Source organism: Oncorhynchus masou, unplaced genomic scaffold, assembly GCF_036934945.1.
Source record: "Oncorhynchus masou masou isolate Uvic2021 unplaced genomic scaffold, UVic_Omas_1.1 unplaced_scaffold_1258, whole genome shotgun sequence".
Classification (NCBI taxonomy): Eukaryota; Metazoa; Chordata; class Actinopteri; order Salmoniformes; family Salmonidae; genus Oncorhynchus; species Oncorhynchus masou.
Genome location: NW_027002406.1, coordinates 10,001 through 27,735, shown reverse-complemented (window position 1 = coordinate 27,735; position 17,735 = coordinate 10,001). Strand labels below are relative to the sequence as shown.

Genomic DNA, 17,735 nt, shown 5'->3' with positions numbered 1-17,735 from the left:
CAGTGATATATCATATCTTATGTTCATATATATATAGTACACTCAGAGTATATATATGAACTTAAGTTATGATACAGTATATAGCCTGTATATAAACATAAGATATGATACAGTATATAGCCTGTATATGAACATAAGATATGATACAGTGTATAGCCTGTATATAAACATGAGATATGGTACAGTTTATAGCCTGTATATGAACATAAGATATGATACAGTATATAGCCTGTTTATAAACATAAGATATGATACAGTATATAGCCTGTTTATAAACATAAGATATGATACAGTATATAGCCTGTATATAAACATGAGATATGGTACAGTTTATAGCCTGTATATGAACATAAGATATGATACAGTATATAGCCTGTTTATAAACATAAGATATGATACAGTATATAGCCTGTTTATAAACATAAGATATGATACAGTATATAGCCTGTATATGAACATAAGATATGATACAGTATATAGCCTGTATATAAACATAAGATATGGTACAGTATATAGCCTGTATATAAACATAAGATATGATACAGTATATAGCCTGTATATGAACATAAGCTATGATACAGTATATAGCCTGTTTATAAACATAAGATATGATACAGTATATAGCCTGTATATAAACATGAGATATGGTACAGTTTATAGCCTGTATATGAACATAAGATATGATACAGTATATAGCCTGTTTATAAACATAAGATATGATACAGTATATAGCCTGTTTATAAACATAAGATATGATACAGTATATAGCCTGTATATGAACATAAGATATGATACAGTATATAGCCTGTATATAAACATAAGATATGATACAGTATATAGCCTGTATATAAACATAAGATATGATTCAGTATATAGCCTGTATATGAACACAAGATATGATACAGTATATAGCCTGTATATGAACATAAGATATGATACAGTATATAGCCTGTTTATAAACATAAGATATGATACAGTATATAGCCTGTATATGAACAAGATATGATACAGTATATAGACTGTATATGAACATAAGATATGATACAGTATATAGCCTGTTTATAAACATAAGATATGATACAGTATATAGCCTGTTTATAAACATAAGATATTATACAGTATATAGCCTGTTTATAAACATAAGATGTGATACAGTATATGAACATTTTTTAATTTATCTTTATTTTACTAGGCAAGTCAGTTAAGAACAAATTCTTATTTTCAATGACGGCCTAGGAACAGTGGGTTAACTGCCTGTTCAGGGGCAGAACGACAGATTTGTACCTTGTCAGCTCGGGGATTTGAACTTGCAACCTTTCGGTTACTAGTCCAACGCTCTAACCACTAGGCTACCCTGGCTATACAGTATATTGCCTGTATATGAACACGTTTGCCTCTGGTTAAACTGTGTTCCATAACAGTGTGCCGCATATGAGTAATGTACAGTCAATAATTTGCAAACCATTCCATCTACCCACTGGCTTTGTATGAAATGACAAAATGACAAAGGAATGAATGATAAAGAGTTTTTCTTTCTCATGTCCATTTCTGTTTCAGGGTGGTGATGGTGAAAAGGGAGAAAAGGGAGATGTTGGTTTACCAGGACCTCAGGTGAGTAAAGACACCTATATACCTCATCTCCATTTTGTTTTCCTCTCTGACTCCCACAGAGACACTGTGATGTGACTAGTGTTTACTACCTCCACGAGACCCTGATGTGACTAGTGATTACTACTCCACGGAGACACTGTGATGTGACTAGTGTTTACTACTCCCACAGAGACCCTGATGTGACTAGTGATTACTACTCCCACAGAGACACTGATGTGACTAGTGATTACTACTCCCACAGAGACACTGTGATGTGACTAGTGATTACTACTCCCACAGAGACACTGTGATGTGACTAGTGTTTACTACTCCCACAGAGACCGTGATGTGACTAGTGATTACTACTCCCACAGAGACACTGATGTGACTAGTGTTTACTACTCCCACAGAGACACTGTGATGTGACTAGTGATTACTACTCCCACAGAGACACTGTGATGTGACTAGTGTTTACTACTCCCACAGAGACCGTGATGTGACTAGTGATTACTACTCCCACAGAGACAATGTGACGTGACTAGTGATTACTACTCCCCACAGAAACAGCTGTGATGTGACTAGTGATTACTACTCCCACAGAGACACTGTGATGTGACTAGTGATTACTACTCCCACAGAGACACTGTGATGTGACTAGTGATTACTACTCCCACAGAGACACTGTGATGTGACTAGTGATTACTACCTCCACAGTGGACTAGTGATTACTACAGAGACCTGATGACCTCCCACAGAGACACTGTGATGAGACTAGTGATTACTACTCCCACAGAGACACTGATGTGACTAGTGATTACTACTCCCCCAGAGACCCTGATGTGACTAGTGTTTACTACTCTCACAGAGACACTGTGATGTGACTAGTGATTACTACTCCCACAGAGACACTGATGTGACTAGTGATTACTACTCCCACAGAGACCGTGATGTGACTAGTGTTTACTACTCCCACAGAGACGCTGTGATGTGACTAGTGTTTACTACTCCTACAGAGACACTGTGATGTGACTAGTGTTTACTACTCCCACAGAGACACTGTGATGTGACTAGTGATTACTACCTCCACAGAGACACTGTGATGAGACTAGTGTTTACTACCCCCACCTGGACCCTGTGATGTGACTAGTGATTACTACTCCCACAGAGACACTGATGTGACTAGTGATTACTACTCCCACAGAGACCCTGATGTGACTAGTGATTACTACTCCCACAGAGACACTGATGTGACTAGTGATTACTACCTCCACAGAGACACTGTGATGTGACTAGTGATTACTACTCCCACAGAGACACTGTGACGTGACTAGTGATTACTACCTCCACAGAGACACTGATGTGACTAGTGATTACAACTCCCACAGAGACACTGTGATGAGACTAGTGTTTACTACCCCCACCTGGACCCTGTGATGTGACTAGTGATTACTACTCCCACAGAGACACTGATGTGACTAGTGATTACTACTCCCACAGAGACCCTGATGTGACTAGTGATTACTACTCCCACAGACACTGATGTGACTAGTGATTACTACCTCCACAGAGACACTGTGATGTGACTAGTGATTACTACTCCCACAGAGACACTGTGACGTGACTAGTGATTACTACCTCCACAGAGACACTGTGTTGAGACTAGTGATTACTACTCCCACAGAGACGCTGTGTTGAGACTAGTGATTACTACCTCCACAGAGACGCTGTGTTGAGACTAGTGATTACTACCTCCACAGAGACACTGTGATGAGACTAGTGTTTACTACTCCCACAGAGATTCTGTGATGAGATTAGTGATTACTACCTCCACAGAGACACTGTGTTGAGACTAGTGATTACTACTCCCACAGAGACACTGTGTTGAGACTAGTGATTACTGCTTCCACTGTCTGGAAAACCTATTCTAGTCATAGATCATTCTTCCACTGTAATTACAGTGTGTGTGTGTGTGTGTGTGCACGTGCGCGTTTGTGTGTGTGTGTGCATGGTTGTTTGTGTAATAGATGTGTGTGAGTGAGGTGAGGAGATAAGTAGCAGCTGAGAGAAGGTTCCTGTCTTGCGTGAGGCATCACACGAGGGCTGTCCCCAAATGGGACCTATTCCCTACACAGCATCTGAAGAGTAGTGCTCTATAGGGAACAGGGTGCTATTTGGGAAGTAGACCAGGTGTCTTACACTCCCACCCCTGGCACATAGGGCCCCCTGCTACCAGAATCAGTCACATGACACAACCTGGCACACAGGGCTTCCCCTCCTGCTACCAGAATCAGTCACATGACACAACCTGGCACACAGGGCTTCCCCTCCTGCTACCAGAATCAGTCACATGACACAACCTGGCACACAGGGCTTCCCTTGCTGCTACCAGAATCAGTCACATGACACAACCTGGCACACAGGGCTTCCCCTGCTGCTACCAGAATCAGTCATATTGACACAACCTGGCACAGGGCTTCCCCTGCTGCTACCAGAATCAGTCACATGATACAACCTGGCACACAGGGCTTCCCCTGCTGCTACCAGACTAATGGAATCAGTCACATGACACAACCTGGCACACAGGGCTTCCCCTGCACCAGACTAATGGAATCAGTCACATGAGAAAACCATGATGAACTACAGTATTAATTATTGTTTTTGGCCTGTCTGTAGTGGACAGATCAGAGAACACAATAGCCTTGTATAGAAGTCTATCTCCAAGTGCTATTTGGGACAAAGCCTTGTGATATGAGGAAGTGGGTTTCGGGCAGGCAGGGGCTCGTACTCTAATGATATTGAGGAGTCCCCCTGTCTAGATGGTATTTACTTTGAATCAGGACTTTCGTCCTGTTCTTGTCCCAGGTGGAGAGTCCCGACTTTCTGCATTTTGTCAGAACCCTAAGAGTACACAGTAGAGGGTTTCTTCCGAAGGTATCTTTCAAGGACCTGCTGTCATCTACACTAGACACAGAGAATATATGGTTGCATCCAAAATGGCACCCTATTCCCTGAGTGATGCAAAGGCCAAAGGGGTTCCATTTCAGACGTGACAACCATCGCACCTCCGGAACATCCATTACAGAGTCTTTTGCCCCTCTCTGTCTCTCACCATCACACCTCCGGGAACATCCATTAAAGAGGTCTTTGCCTCTCTATCTTTCACCATCACCAGCCACAATATACAGTAAATACAATATAAATATGTCATGAGCTCTACCCTCTCTCTCATTTACAACCTGACGGTGAAAATGCAGGTAGCCACTAATGAATAGCAAAGTATGTGTGTCTGAGTGGGGATGGTAGAGCAGGGGGAGCAATGCATCTAACTGATGCATTGCTTAGCAACCCTTAACCATCATTCTTAGTCTCTAGGGGGTTGATTTTATCCTGGATTTCTTGGTAGAGAGGACCAGAGCAGACTGGTAGGTCTGCAGAGGAGACCAGAGTGACTGGTAGGGTCTGGTAGAGAGGACCAGAGTGACTGGTAGGGTCTGGAAGAGAGGACCAGAGTGACTGGTAGGGTCTGGTAGAGAGGACCAGAGTGACTGGTAGGGTCTGGCTGGTGGTAGAGTGGACCAGAGTGACTGGTAAGGTCTGGAAGAGAGGACCAGAGTGACTGGTAGGGTCTGGTAGAGAGGACCAGAGTGACTGGTAGGGTCTGGCTGGTGGTAGAGAGGACCAGAGTGACTGGTAGGGTCTGGCTGGTGGTAGAGTGGACCAGAGTGACTGGTAAGGTCTGGAAGAGAGGACCAGAGTGACTGGTAGGGTCTGGTAGAGAGGACCAGAGTGACTGGTAGGGTCTGGCTGGTGGTAGAGTGGACCAGAGTGACTGGTAGGGTCTGGTAGAGAGGACCAGAGTGACTGGTAGGGTCTGGACGGTGGTAGAGAGGACCAGAGTGACTGGTAGGGTCTGGACGGTGGTAGAGAGGACCAGAGTGTCTGGTAGGGTCTGGTAGAGAGGACCAGAGTGACTGGTAGGGTCTGGTAGAGAGGACCAGAGTGACTAGTCGGGTCTGGCTGGTGGTAGAGAGGACCAGAGTGACTGGTAGGGTCTGGCTGGTGGTAGAGAGGACCAGAGTGACTGGTAGGGTCTGGAAGAGAGGTCCAGAGTGACTGGTAGGGTCTGGCTGGTGGTAGAGTGGACCAGAGTGACTGGTAAGGTCTGAGAGGACCAGAGTGACTGGTAGGGTCTGGTAGAGAGGACCAGAGTGACTGGTAGGGTCTGGACGGTGGTAGAGAGGACCAGAGTGACTGGTAGGGTCTGGACGGTGGTAGAGAGGACCAGAGTGACTGGTAGGGTCTGGTAGAGAGGACCAGAGTGTCTGGTAGGGTCTGGTAGAGAGGACCAGAGTGACTGGTAGGGTCTGGTAGAGAGGACCAGAGTGACTAGTCGGGTTTGGCTGGTGGTAGAGAGGACCAGAGTGACTGGTAGGGTCTGGCTGGTGGTAGAGAGGACCAGAGTGACTGGTAGGGTCTGGAAGAGAGGTCCAGAGTGACTGGTAGGGTCTGGTAGAGAGGACCAGAGTGACTGGTAGGGTCTGGTAGGGAGGACCAGAGTGACTGGTAGGTCTGAGGGAGGACCAGAGTGACTGGTCGGTCTGGCTGTGTAGAGAGGACCAGAGTGACTGGTAAGGTCTGGTAGAGAGGACCAGAGTGACTGGTAGGGTCTGGTAGAGAGGACCAGAGTGACTGGTCGGGTCTGGCTGGTGGTAGAGAGGACCAGAGTGACTGGTAAGGTCTGGTAGAGAGGACCAGAGTGACTGGTAAGGTCGGGTAGAGAGGACCAGAGTGACTGGTAGGGTCTGGCTGGTGGTAGAGGACCAGAGTGACTGGTAGGGTCTGGCTGGTGGTAGAGAGGACCAGAGTGACTGGTAGGGTCTGGCTGGTGGTAGAGAGGACCAGAGTGACTGGTAGGGTCTGGCTTGTGGTAGAGAGGACCAGAGTGACTGGTAGGGTCTGGCTGGTGGTAGAGAGGACCAGAGTGACTGGTAGGGTCTGGTAGAGAGGACCAGAGTGACTAGTCGGGTCTGGCTGGTGGTAGAGAGGACCAGAGTGACTGGTAGGGTCTGGCTGGTGGTAGAGAGGACCAGAGTGACTGGTAGGGTCTGGAAGAGAGGTCCAGAGTGACTGGTAGGGTCTGGTAGAGAGGACCAGAGTGACTGGTAGGGTCTGGAAGAGAGGACCAGAGTGACTGGTAGGGTCAGGTGAGAGGACCAGAGTGACTGGTAGGGTCTGGTAGAGAGGACAGAGTGACTGGTAGGGTCTGGCTGGTGGTAGAGAGGACCAGAGTGACTGGTAGGGTCTGGTAGAGAGGACCAGAGTGACTGGTAGGGTCTGGTAGGAGAGGACCAGAGTGACTGGTCGGGTCTGGCTGGTGGTAGAGAGGACCAGAGTGACTGGTAAGGTCTGGTAGAGAGGACCAGAGTGACTGGTAAGGTCGGGTAGAGAGGACCAGAGTGACTGGTAGGGTCTGGCTGGTGGTAGAGGACCAGAGTGACTGGTAAGGTCTGGTAGAGAGGACCAGAGTGACTGGTAGGGTCTGGTAGAGAGGACCAGAGTGACTGGTAGGGTCTGGCTGGTGGTAGAGAGGACCAGAGTGACTGGTAGGGTCTGGCTGGTGGTAGAGTGGACCAGAGTGACTGGTAGGGTCTGGTAGAGAGGACCAGAGTGACTGGTATTGTCTGGTAGAGAGGACCAGAGTGACTGGTCGGGTCTGGCTGGTGGTAGAGAGGACCAGAGTGACTGGTAAGGTCTGGTAGAGAGGACCAGAGTGACTGGTAGGGTCTGGTAGAGAGGACCAGAGTGACTGGTCGGGTCTGGCTGGTGGTAGAGAGGACCAGAGTGACTGGTAAGGTCTGGTAGAGAGGACCAGAGTGACTGGTAAGGTCGGGTAGAGAGGACCAGAGTGACTGGTAGGGTCTGGCTGGTGGTAGAGGACCAGAGTGACTGGTAGGGTCTGGTAGAGAGGACCAGAGTGACTAGTCGGGTCTGGCTGGTGGTAGAGAGGACCAGAGTGACTGGTAGGGTCTGGCTGGTGGTAGAGAGGACCAGAGTGACTGGTAGGGTCTGGCTGGTGGTAGAGAGGACCAGAGTGACTGGTAGGGTCTGGCTGGTGGTAGAGAGGACCAGAGTGACTGGTAGGGTCTGGCTGGTGGTAGAGAGGACCAGAGTGACTGGTAGGGTCTGGCTGGTGGTAGAGGGGACCAGAGTGACTGGTAGGGTCTGGCTGGTGGTAGAGAGGACCAGAGTGACTGGTTGGGTCTGGCTGGTCGTAGAGAAATATGAACACTTAATCTGTTGGCCTTGCTGATTCTGCTCTCTGCCTCTCTCTTCATAGCCATTACCACATCTCTCAGGGCCAGGATGGGGACTGTGTGTGTGTGTGTGTGTGTGTGTGTGTGTGTGTGTGTGTGTGTGTGTGTGTGTGTGTGTGTGTGTGTGTGTGTGTGTGTGTGTGTGTGTGTGTGTGTGTGTGTGTGTGTGTGTGTGTGTGTGTGTGTATAGCTGACAGGGAAGATATCAGGGCTGGGTGGTGGTTTGTGCCAGGATCTGGTCTCACAGCACAACATTAATCACACCCTCCTCTCCACTACTCTCCCCTCCTCTCCACTGCATAATATCCCCACCTTTCATTGATATGCTTTACGACCTCTCTTGTAAAGTTGTGGCAGAAGATACATATTTTATAACCTCATAGCTAAGTTATGATTATGTTTGGAATGGGCTGGGTGAGCTGTAGGAGACTGGATACACACAGCAAAGCTTTGGCAGGTGTTGAGCTGTTCACCATTCAGACCTGATGAATAAGGTTTCTCATCTTGTAAATGAGATGTTCACCATTCAGACCTGAATGAATAAGGTTTCTCATGTTGTAAATGAGATGTTCACCATTCAGACCTGAATGAATAAGGTTTCTCATCTTTAAATGAGATGTTCACCATTGACCTTAATGAATAAGGTTTCTCATGTTGTAAATGAGATGTTCACCATTCAGACCTAAAATAAGGTTTCTCATGTTGTAAATGAGATGTTCACCATTGACCTTAATGAATAAGGTTTCTCATGTTGTAAATGAGATGTTCACCATTGACCTTAATGAATAAGGTTTCTCATCTTGTAAATGAGATGTTCACCATTGACCTTAATGAATAAGGTTTCTCACACCATTCAGACCTGAATGAATAAGGTTCTCATCTTTTAAATGAGATGTTCACCATTCAGACCTTAATGAATAAGGTTTCTCATGTTGTAAATGAGATGTTCACCATTCAGACCTGAATGAATAAGGTTTCTCATGTTGTAAATGAGATGTTCACCATTCAGACCTGAAATGAATAAGGTTTCTCATCTTGTAAATGAGCTGTTCACCATTCAGACCTGAATGAATAAGGTTTCTCATCTTGTAAATGAGATGTTCACCATTGACCTTAATTAATAAAATGGTTTCTCATGTTGTTGTAAATGATGTTCACCATTGACAATTAATAAGGTTTCTCATCTTGTAATGAGATGTTCAAGACCTTAATGAATAAGGTTCTCATGTTGTAAATCACTTTGACTCTGTATTGACCTTAATGAATATGTTGTATAGATGTTCACCATTGACCTAATGAATAAGGTTTCTCATCTTGTTGAGTGGACCTGAATGAATAAGGTTTCTCATGTTGTAAATCACTTTGACTCTGTATTGGTATGATATTTTGCCAGGAAGAGGTGGACCAGTTGGACAGAGGGTAACAGTCTATTCATTTTGTTTGACTTACAGATTCATTATTTCCATTATGTATTGTATGTATATTCTGTTCGTATGACCTGCTCAAAACCTGAGCGCCCTGAGCTCTTTAGCTCAATTTTAAATATTAAAGTCAAATAGTTTTTTTCTTCTGATTTTGAAGCCCGTAATTCTGTTTCCTTCCTCACAACAAACATAACACTGACGTTTTTATGTCACGATGCTTTAAATCTCTGGCTTAAAGCTCACAAGATGTTTACAGAATGCTGTTTTGATTTCCCTATGAATCAATTTCATGTCTCATACTCTGACACAGCACTTAAAATAAATGTGCTGTAAATAAATGAGTTATGAGAGATGCCCTTTGAACCTTCATAATACACATTTTTTATCTCAAAGACTGACAAAAGCAACACAGGCTGCTACATCAACGGGACGGTTTTAGGGTCAACTTACCTGACATTAAGTCACCTGAAGGCCCAAGGATGTTACCATGTGATTTTCACTTTTCCACTGACAGTATATTCCATCAGAACTGCTTTGGTATCACACAAGCTTCTGCACTGATCCAACAGATATGGAAAAGAAAAACACGAGTATAAAGTGATATGGAATCTCCATTTTGCTCCTCAACGATGCTTTTCATAAGCTGACAACTCCCAAGATCCTCTAAGAATTTCTAAAACTTATTCAAACCACCACAGCTCTTTCTATCACTCTCAGGGGTCAACACTGTTATCTAGATGTAGACACGCCATGGATAATGATGGTGACGATGATGATGATAATGATGGTGACGATGATGATGATGATGATGATGATGATAATGATAATTATGATGATGATGACGATGATGACGAAGATGCGTACAGCTAAAATGTTACAAGTCATCTTAAGAGTAATTTTCATGAAGAATGGAACACTTTGCTGTACTGTAAATGATAGTGCCTGATTGGTCCATTCCCTGTAATATTGGCCAGTTGCCAAAGACTCTGATGGAATACACGAGCTGTACACCTCAGAACCCATGAAGCTGTGGATGTAGAGGGGCGATCTGAGTTTGTAACATCTTTAAAGATGCCAAGAGAGATCAGAACAGAAAACAATAGCCTCCTCTTGGGAATCAGTTAGAGCAACACAGGACATAATTAATCACGAAAAGCCTTCTTCCTTCTGAATTAACTCTGTGTGACTAAACAAGACCAGGGATTTCCTGAGTCATTATTCCCTTGGAAAAGGTCCCCATTTTTGTGTGTTTATTTTACTTAATTATTACATAATCTTAGTTTGACACAGTTAGTTGACACTGTATTTGGGCAGAAAGTGGCTTGCTTTTCTTGGATTCTCCATGTTGATAAACCACAGTTCTGGGTCTGCTCTTCTTCTTTATGGAGGAGCCCCTATGCCCTCTTGGCGTTCACTAGTCCCCATTCCAGCTCCATTTCTGCTTTCTGGCCCCTCCTCTAGCTACACTTGACCTTCAAAAGGCCTCACTCTAGAGCCTCGTTATGAGGTTTTACTGGGAGGTGTTTACTGTTTGACTGGGGGTTGACACCCACACTGGGGGACTGGTCGTCCCACTCTGGGCAAAGAGAATGGGCTTGGAAGCGGCCATGCTGAACTACAGAAAACCATAGAAAAGACAAGCCATAGCTCATAGATGAGGATTTGTGGTTGTTATGTGCCCATGAGGAACACTTTCTCTAATTGGCTTGTCCTGAAACACTCCTTGGGTTGTAGTACAACTTTCAGTCGGTTCAATGGGGCCTGAGGCGCATGGTCTAAGGCACTGCATCTCAGTGCTAGAGGCGTCACCACAGACCCTGGTCTGCTGTCTAAGGCACTGCATCTCAGTGCTAGAGGCGTCACTACAGACCCTGGTTCAGCGTCTAAGGCACTGCATCTCAGTGCTAGAGGCGTCACTACAGACCCTGGTCCAGCGGTCTATGCACTGCATCTCAGTGCTAGAGGCGCTACTACAGACCCTGGTTCAGCGGTCTAAGGCACTGCATCTCAGTGCTAGAGGCGTCACTACAGACCCTGGTTCAGCGGTCTAAGGCACTGCATCTCAGTGCTAGAGGCGTCACTACAGACCCTGGTTCAGGCGGTTCAAGGCACTGCATCTCAGTGCTAGAGGCGTCACTACAGACCCTGGTTCAGCGGTCTAAGGCACTGCATCTCAGTGCCAGAGGCGTCGCCACAGACCCTGGTTCAGCGGTCCAAGTCACTGCATCTCAGTGCTAGAGGCGCTACCACAGACCCTGGTTCAGCGGTCTAAGGCACTGCATCTCAGTGCTAGAGGCGTCACTACAGACCCTGGTTCAGCGGTCTAAGGCACTGCATCTCAGTGCTAGAGGAGTCACTACAGACCCTGGTTCAGCGGTCCTAAGGCACTGCATCTCAGTGCTAGAGGAGTCACTACAGACCCTGGTTCAGTGGTCTAAGGCACTGCATCTCAGTGCTAGAGGCGTCTACAGACCCTGGTTCAGCGGCCTAAGGCACTGCATCTCAGTGCTAGAGGCGTCACTACAGACCCTGGTTCAGCGGTCTAAGGCACTGCATCTCAGTGCTAGAGGATCACTACAGACCCTGGTTCAGCGGTCTAAGGCACTGCATCTCAGTGCTAGAGGCATCACTACAGACCCTGGTTCAGCGGTCTAAGGCACTGCATCTCAGTGCTAGAGGCGTCACTACAGACCCTGGTTCAGCGGTCTAAGGCACTGCATCTCAGTGCTAGAGGCGTCACTACAGACCCTGGTTCAGCGGTCTAAGGCACTGCATCTCCAGTGCTAGAGGCGTCACTACAGACCCTGGTTCAGCGGTCTAAGGCACTGCATCTCAGTGCTAGAGGCGTCACTACAGACCCTGGTTCAGCGGTCTAAGGCACTGCATCTCAGTGCTAGAGGCGTCACTACAGACCCTGGTTCAGCGGTCTAAGGCACTGCATCTCAGTGCTAGAGGCGTCACTACAGACCCTGGTTCAGCGGTCTAAGGCACTGCATCTCAGTGCTAGAGCGTCACTACAGACCCTGGTTCAGCGGTCTAAGGCACTGCATCTCAGTGCTAGAGGCGTCTACTACAGACCCTGGTTCAGCGGTCTAAGGCACTGCATCTCAGTGCTAGAGGCGTCACTACAGACCCTGGTTCAGCGGTCTAAGGCACTGCATCTCAGTGCTAGGGCGTCACTACAGACCCTGGTTCAGCGGTCTAAGGCTGCATCTCAGTGCTAGAGGCGTCACTACAGACCCTGGTTCAGCGGTCTAAGGCACTGCATCTCAGTGCTAGAGGCGTCACTACAGACCCTGGTTCAGCGGTCTAAGGCACTGCATCTCAGTGCTAGAGCGTCACTACAGACCCTGGTTCAGCGGTCTAAGGCACTGCATCTCAGTGCTAGAGGCGTCACTACAGACCCTGGTTCCTTGGTCTCAAGGCACTGCATCTCAGTGCTAGAGGCGTCACTACAGACCCTGGTTCAGCGGTCACAAGGCACTGCATCTCAGTGCTAGAGGCGTCACTACAGACCCTGGTTCAGCGGTCTAAGGCACTGCATCTCAGTGCTGAGGCGTCACTACAGACCCTGGTTCAGCGGTCTAGCACTGCATCTCAGTGCTAGAGGCGTCCACTACAGACCCTGGTTCAGCGGTCTAAGGCACTGCATCTCAGTGCTAGAGGCGTCACTACAGACCCTGGTTCAGCGGTCTAGGCACTGCATCTCAGTGCTAGAGGCGTCACTACAGACCCTGGTTCAGCGGTCCTAAGGCACTGCATCTCAGTGCTAGAGGCGTCACTACAGACCCTGGTTCAGCGGTCTAAGGCACTGCATCTCAGTGCTAGAGGCGTCACTACAGACCCTGGTTCAGCGGTCTAAGGCACTGCATCTCAGTGCTAGAGCGTCACTACAGACCCTGGTTCAGCGGTCTAAGGCACTGCATCTCAGTGCTAGAGGCGTCACTACAGACCCTGGTTCAGCGGTCTAAGGCACTGCATCTCAGTGCTAGAGGGGGCGTCACTACAGACCCTGGTTCAGCGGTCTAAGGCACTGCATCTCAGTGCTAGAGGCGTCACTACAGACCCTGGTTCAGCGGTCTAAGGCACTGCATCTCAGTGCTAGAGCGTCACTACAGACCCTGGTTCAGCGGTCTAAGGCACTGCATCTCAGTGCTAGAGCGTCACTACAGACCCTGGTTCAGCGGTCTAAGGCACTGCATCTCAGTGCTAGAGGCGTCACTGCAGACCCTGGTTCAGCGGTCTAAGGCACTGCATCTCTCAGTGCTAGAGGCGTCACTACAGACCCTGGTTCAGCGGTCTAAGGCACTGCATCTCAGTGCTAGAGGCGTCACTACAGACCCTGGTTCAGCGGTCCTAAGGCACTGCATCTCAGTGCTAGAGGCGCACTACAGACCCTGGTTCAGCGGTCTAAGGCACTGCATCTCAGTGCTAGAGGCGTCACTACAGACCCTGGTTCAGCGGTCTAAGGCACTGCATCTCAGTGCTAGAGGCGTCACTACAGACCCTGGTTCAGCGGTCTAAGGCACTGCATCTCAGTGCTAGAGGAGTCACTACAGACCCTGGTTCAGCGGTCTAAGGCACTGCATCTCAGTGCTAGAGGCGTCACTACAGACCCTGGTTCAGCGGTCTAAGGCACTGCATCTCAGTGCTAGAGGCGTCACTACAGACCCTGGTTCAGCGGTCTAAGGCACTGCATCTCAGTGCTAGAGGCGTCACTACAGACCCTGGTTCAGCGGTCAAGGCACTGCATCTCTGTGCTAGAGGCGTCACTACAGACCCTGGTTCAGCGGTCTAAGGCACTGCATCTCAGTGCTAGAGGCGTCACTACAGACCCTGGTTCAGCGGTCTAAGGCACTGCATCTCAGTGCTAGAGGCATCACTACAGACCCTGGTTCAGCGGTCTAAGGCACTGCATCTCAGTGCTAGAGGCGTCACTACAGACCCTGGTTCAGCGGTCTAAGGCACTGCATCTCAGTGCTAGAGGCGTCACTACAGACCCTGGTTCAGCGGTCTAAGGCACTGCATCTCAGTGCTAGAGGCGTCACTACAGACCCTGGTTCAGCGGTCTAAGGCACTACATCTCAGTGCTAGAGGCGTCACTACAGACCCTGGTTCAGCGGTCTAAGGCACTGCATCGGGGTCGGCCGTCGTTGTAAAATCAGAATTTGTTCTTAACTGACTTGCCTAGTTAAATAAAAGTGAAATAAAAATAAACATGTTTTTCCAGTCAAGCATCTGTTTAGTCGTGATGTGAACCTTGACAGGCACTACGTTTTGAAGCAAGGACAGGCACATGGTTGTTGGTATCACTCTGGCAATTTACAAGGAAATTGAAGATGACAACTTTTGGAAGTTAAAACCATGTCATGACAGATTGTGTATTATTCATGTTCACTCCAATCCAAATGATTGCGTGATTCTATCTTCATTTAATCGAGTTGAACTGCTAAGTAAGCAGATTTGGGGATTGTCCTCAATTGAATCATCGACTGGAGTTCACGCAACCATGCTGCACCATAATAGCCTGGAATACAAACTGAATATCACTCTGTTTCACTATAATGAAACAACTAATGAAATGGAGCGATATTCAGTTTGAATACCAGACGAGCACCATGATGCCTTCTCCCTGTTTTCCTACTTGAGCCATTCATCTGTGTGTCTGATAGGTCCAGAAGAAGTCTGGCTGGTTGATTAGGTATCTCACGGACTCTTACAGATTGTCACTGTAAGTGTGGATACCGTAGCCAGCTCCCAGAGGTCAGCCAGAGGTCAGCCAGCCAGACAAACATAACAAACCATTTAAGCTTGCTGACTTGCTTACTCTTACTGTACACATTATCCTACCATTATCATTAGTGTTGTTCTGGAGGGTTTCAGGCTTTTGGTTTTAACAAAAGGATCTCTGCAGAATTCATTGGTGTTTTGATAATGGGAGGTTATGTTCAGTGTTCAGACTACTACTAACTCTATGAAGTGGAGTAGTTTATGTGTTGATCCTGTCTGTTCTGTTCTAAGAGACTGTCTGGGAAAGCAGTAGTTTATGTGTTGATCCTGTCTGTTCTGTTCTAAGAGACTGCCTGGGAAAGCAGTAGTTTATGTGTTGATCCTGTCTGTTCTGTTCTAAGAGACTGCCTGGGAAAGCAGTAGTTTATGTGTTGATCCTGTCTGTTCTGTTCTAAGAGACTGTCTGGGAAAGCAGTAGTTTGTGTTGATCCTGTCTGTTCTGTTCTAAGAGACTGCCTGGGAAAGCAGTAGTTTATGTGTTGATCCTGTCTGTTCTGTTCTAAGAGACTGTCTGGGAAAGCAGTAGTTTGTGTTGATCCTGTCTGTTCTGTTCTAAGAGACTGCCTGGGAAAGCAGTAGTTTATGTGTTGATCCTGTCTGTTCTGTTCTAAGAGACTGTCTGGGAAAGCAGTAGTTTATGTGTTGATCCTGTCTGTTCTGTTCTAAGGGCCTGTCTGGGAAAGCAGTAGTTTGTATTGATCCTGTCTGTTCTGTTCTAAGAGACTGTCTGGGAAAGCAGTAGTTTATGTGTTGATCCTGTCTGTTCTGTTCTAAGGGCCTGTCTGGGAAAGCAGTAGTTTGTATTGATCCTGTCTGTTCTGTTCTAAGAGACTGTCTGGGAAAGCAGTAGTTTGTGTTGATCCTGTCTGTTCTATTCTAAGAGACTGCCTGGGAAAGCAGTAGTTTATGTTGATCCTGTCTGTTTTGTTCTAAGAGACTGTCTGGGAAAGCAGTAGTTTATGTTGATCCTGTCTGTTTTGTTCTAAGAGACTGTCTGGGAAAGCAGTAGTTTGTGTTGATCCTGTCTGTTCTGTTCTAAGAGACAGCCTGGGAAAGCAGTAGTTTGTGTTGATCCTGTCTGTTCTAAGAGACTGTCTGGGAAAGCAGTAGTTTGTGTTGATCCTGTCTGTTCTGTTCTAAGAGACTGCCTGGGAAAGCAGTAGTTTATATGTTGATCCTGTCTGTTCTGTTCTAAGGGCCTGCCTGGGCAAGCAGTAGTTTATATGTTGATCCTGTCTGTTCTGTTCTAAGGGCCTGCCTGGGAAAGCAGTAGTTTATATGTTGATCCTGTCTGTTCTGTTCTAAGGGCCTGCCTGGGCAAGCAGTAGTTTATATGTTGATCCTGTCTGTTCTGTTCTAAGGGCCTGCCTGGGAAGGATGGACCACAAGGACAGCAGGGTACGACAGGGCCCATGGTAAGTTTTGCTTTACTCCCTTTCCCTCTCTCTCTCTCTGCCTCTCTCTCTCTCTCTCTCTCTCTCTCTCTCTCTCTCTCTGTCTCTCTCTCTCTGCCTCTCTCTCTCTCTCTCTCTCTCTTTGTCTCCCTCTGTCTCTCTCTCTTCTCTCTCTCTCTCACCCCCCCTCTCTCTCTCTCTCTCTCTCTCTCTCTCTCTCTGTCTCTGTCTCTGTCTCTCTCTCTCTCTCTCTCTCTCGCTCTCTCTCTCTCTCTTTGTCTCTCTGTCTCTCTCTCTCTGTCTGTCTCTCTATCTCTCTCTCTCTGTCTCTATTACAGTCCAATTCTTATCCATGCATGAAATGTGCATAAGTTGACTTAACATGTAGTTTATTATTTCACCCTTGATCATTTGTCTCTCTACCAGGGCAGTCCTGGAGCCCCCGGGGCCCCTGGTGGAAGTGGCTCTCCTGGACCGCTGGGAGACCAGGGACCACCTGTAAGTACACTACCTGATATTCAAACCCTTGGTTGGTTGATTGACTCACCATCAGACCACCCAGGTCTGTTGAAAGAAGTGGATCAGGTTACGACAGGATTTGCACGGGCCAACGTTTCCTGTCCTCTACCTGTCAATGGTCCCATATTGAGGGACCTTCCATGGGCTTCCTACACAATGTCCCCTGTACTGTACATCCCTGAAAAGGAAGAATATTCAACGTCTTCATCTGTTGTTTATGGTGTCTTCAACATCTCCACCTGTTGTTTATGGTGTCTTCAACATCTCCACCTGTTGTTTATGGTGTCTTCAACATCTCCATCTGTTGTTTATGGTGTCTTCAACATCTCCACCTGTTGTTTATGGTGTCTTCAACATCTCCACCTGTTGTTTATGGTGTCTTCAACATCTCCACCTGTTGTTTATGGTGTCTTCAACATCTCCACCTGTTGTTTATGGTGTCTTCAACACCTCCACCTGTTGTTTATGGTGTCTTCAACATCTCCATCTGTTGTTTATGGTGTCTTCAACATCTCCATCTGTTGTTTATGGTGTCTTCAACACCTCCTTCTATAATGTCTCCTCTGCCTCCCGGAGCAGAGCGTAGGACCAGAGAGAGAGATGAGCCAACTGTTGGTGTGATGATGGCCTGAGGCTGGTGACAGATAATACAGCTGAATTCAGCCCATTCAGCCACTTCAGCCCTGGGCTAAAAGACAAGCACC

The 17,735-nt window shown here is 47.1% G+C and overlaps 2 protein-coding genes across 2 annotated transcripts in view; both read left to right on the top strand.

Moving 5' to 3' along the window:
- LOC135530113 (collagen alpha-1(XIV) chain-like) overlaps window positions 1-1,565 on the top strand; it is a 151,077-nt gene extending 149,512 nt beyond the window's left edge. Inside the window, exon 31 of the mRNA XM_064958500.1 lies at window positions 1,558-1,565. Coding sequence (XP_064814572.1) covers window positions 1,558-1,565 — 8 coding nt within the window. The remainder of the gene's footprint in view (window positions 1-1,557) is intronic.
- Window positions 1,566-9,299: 7,734 nt separating this feature from the next.
- Window positions 9,300-17,735, top strand: part of LOC135530112 (collagen alpha-1(XIV) chain-like) — a gene marked incomplete at its 3' end in the record, with an annotated part of 13,813 nt that continues 5,377 nt past the window's right edge. The window contains exons 1-3 of the mRNA XM_064958499.1: window positions 9,300-9,323; window positions 16,480-16,533; window positions 16,939-17,010. Coding sequence (XP_064814571.1) covers window positions 16,531-16,533; window positions 16,939-17,010 — 75 coding nt within the window. The remainder of the gene's footprint in view (window positions 9,324-16,479; window positions 16,534-16,938; window positions 17,011-17,735) is intronic.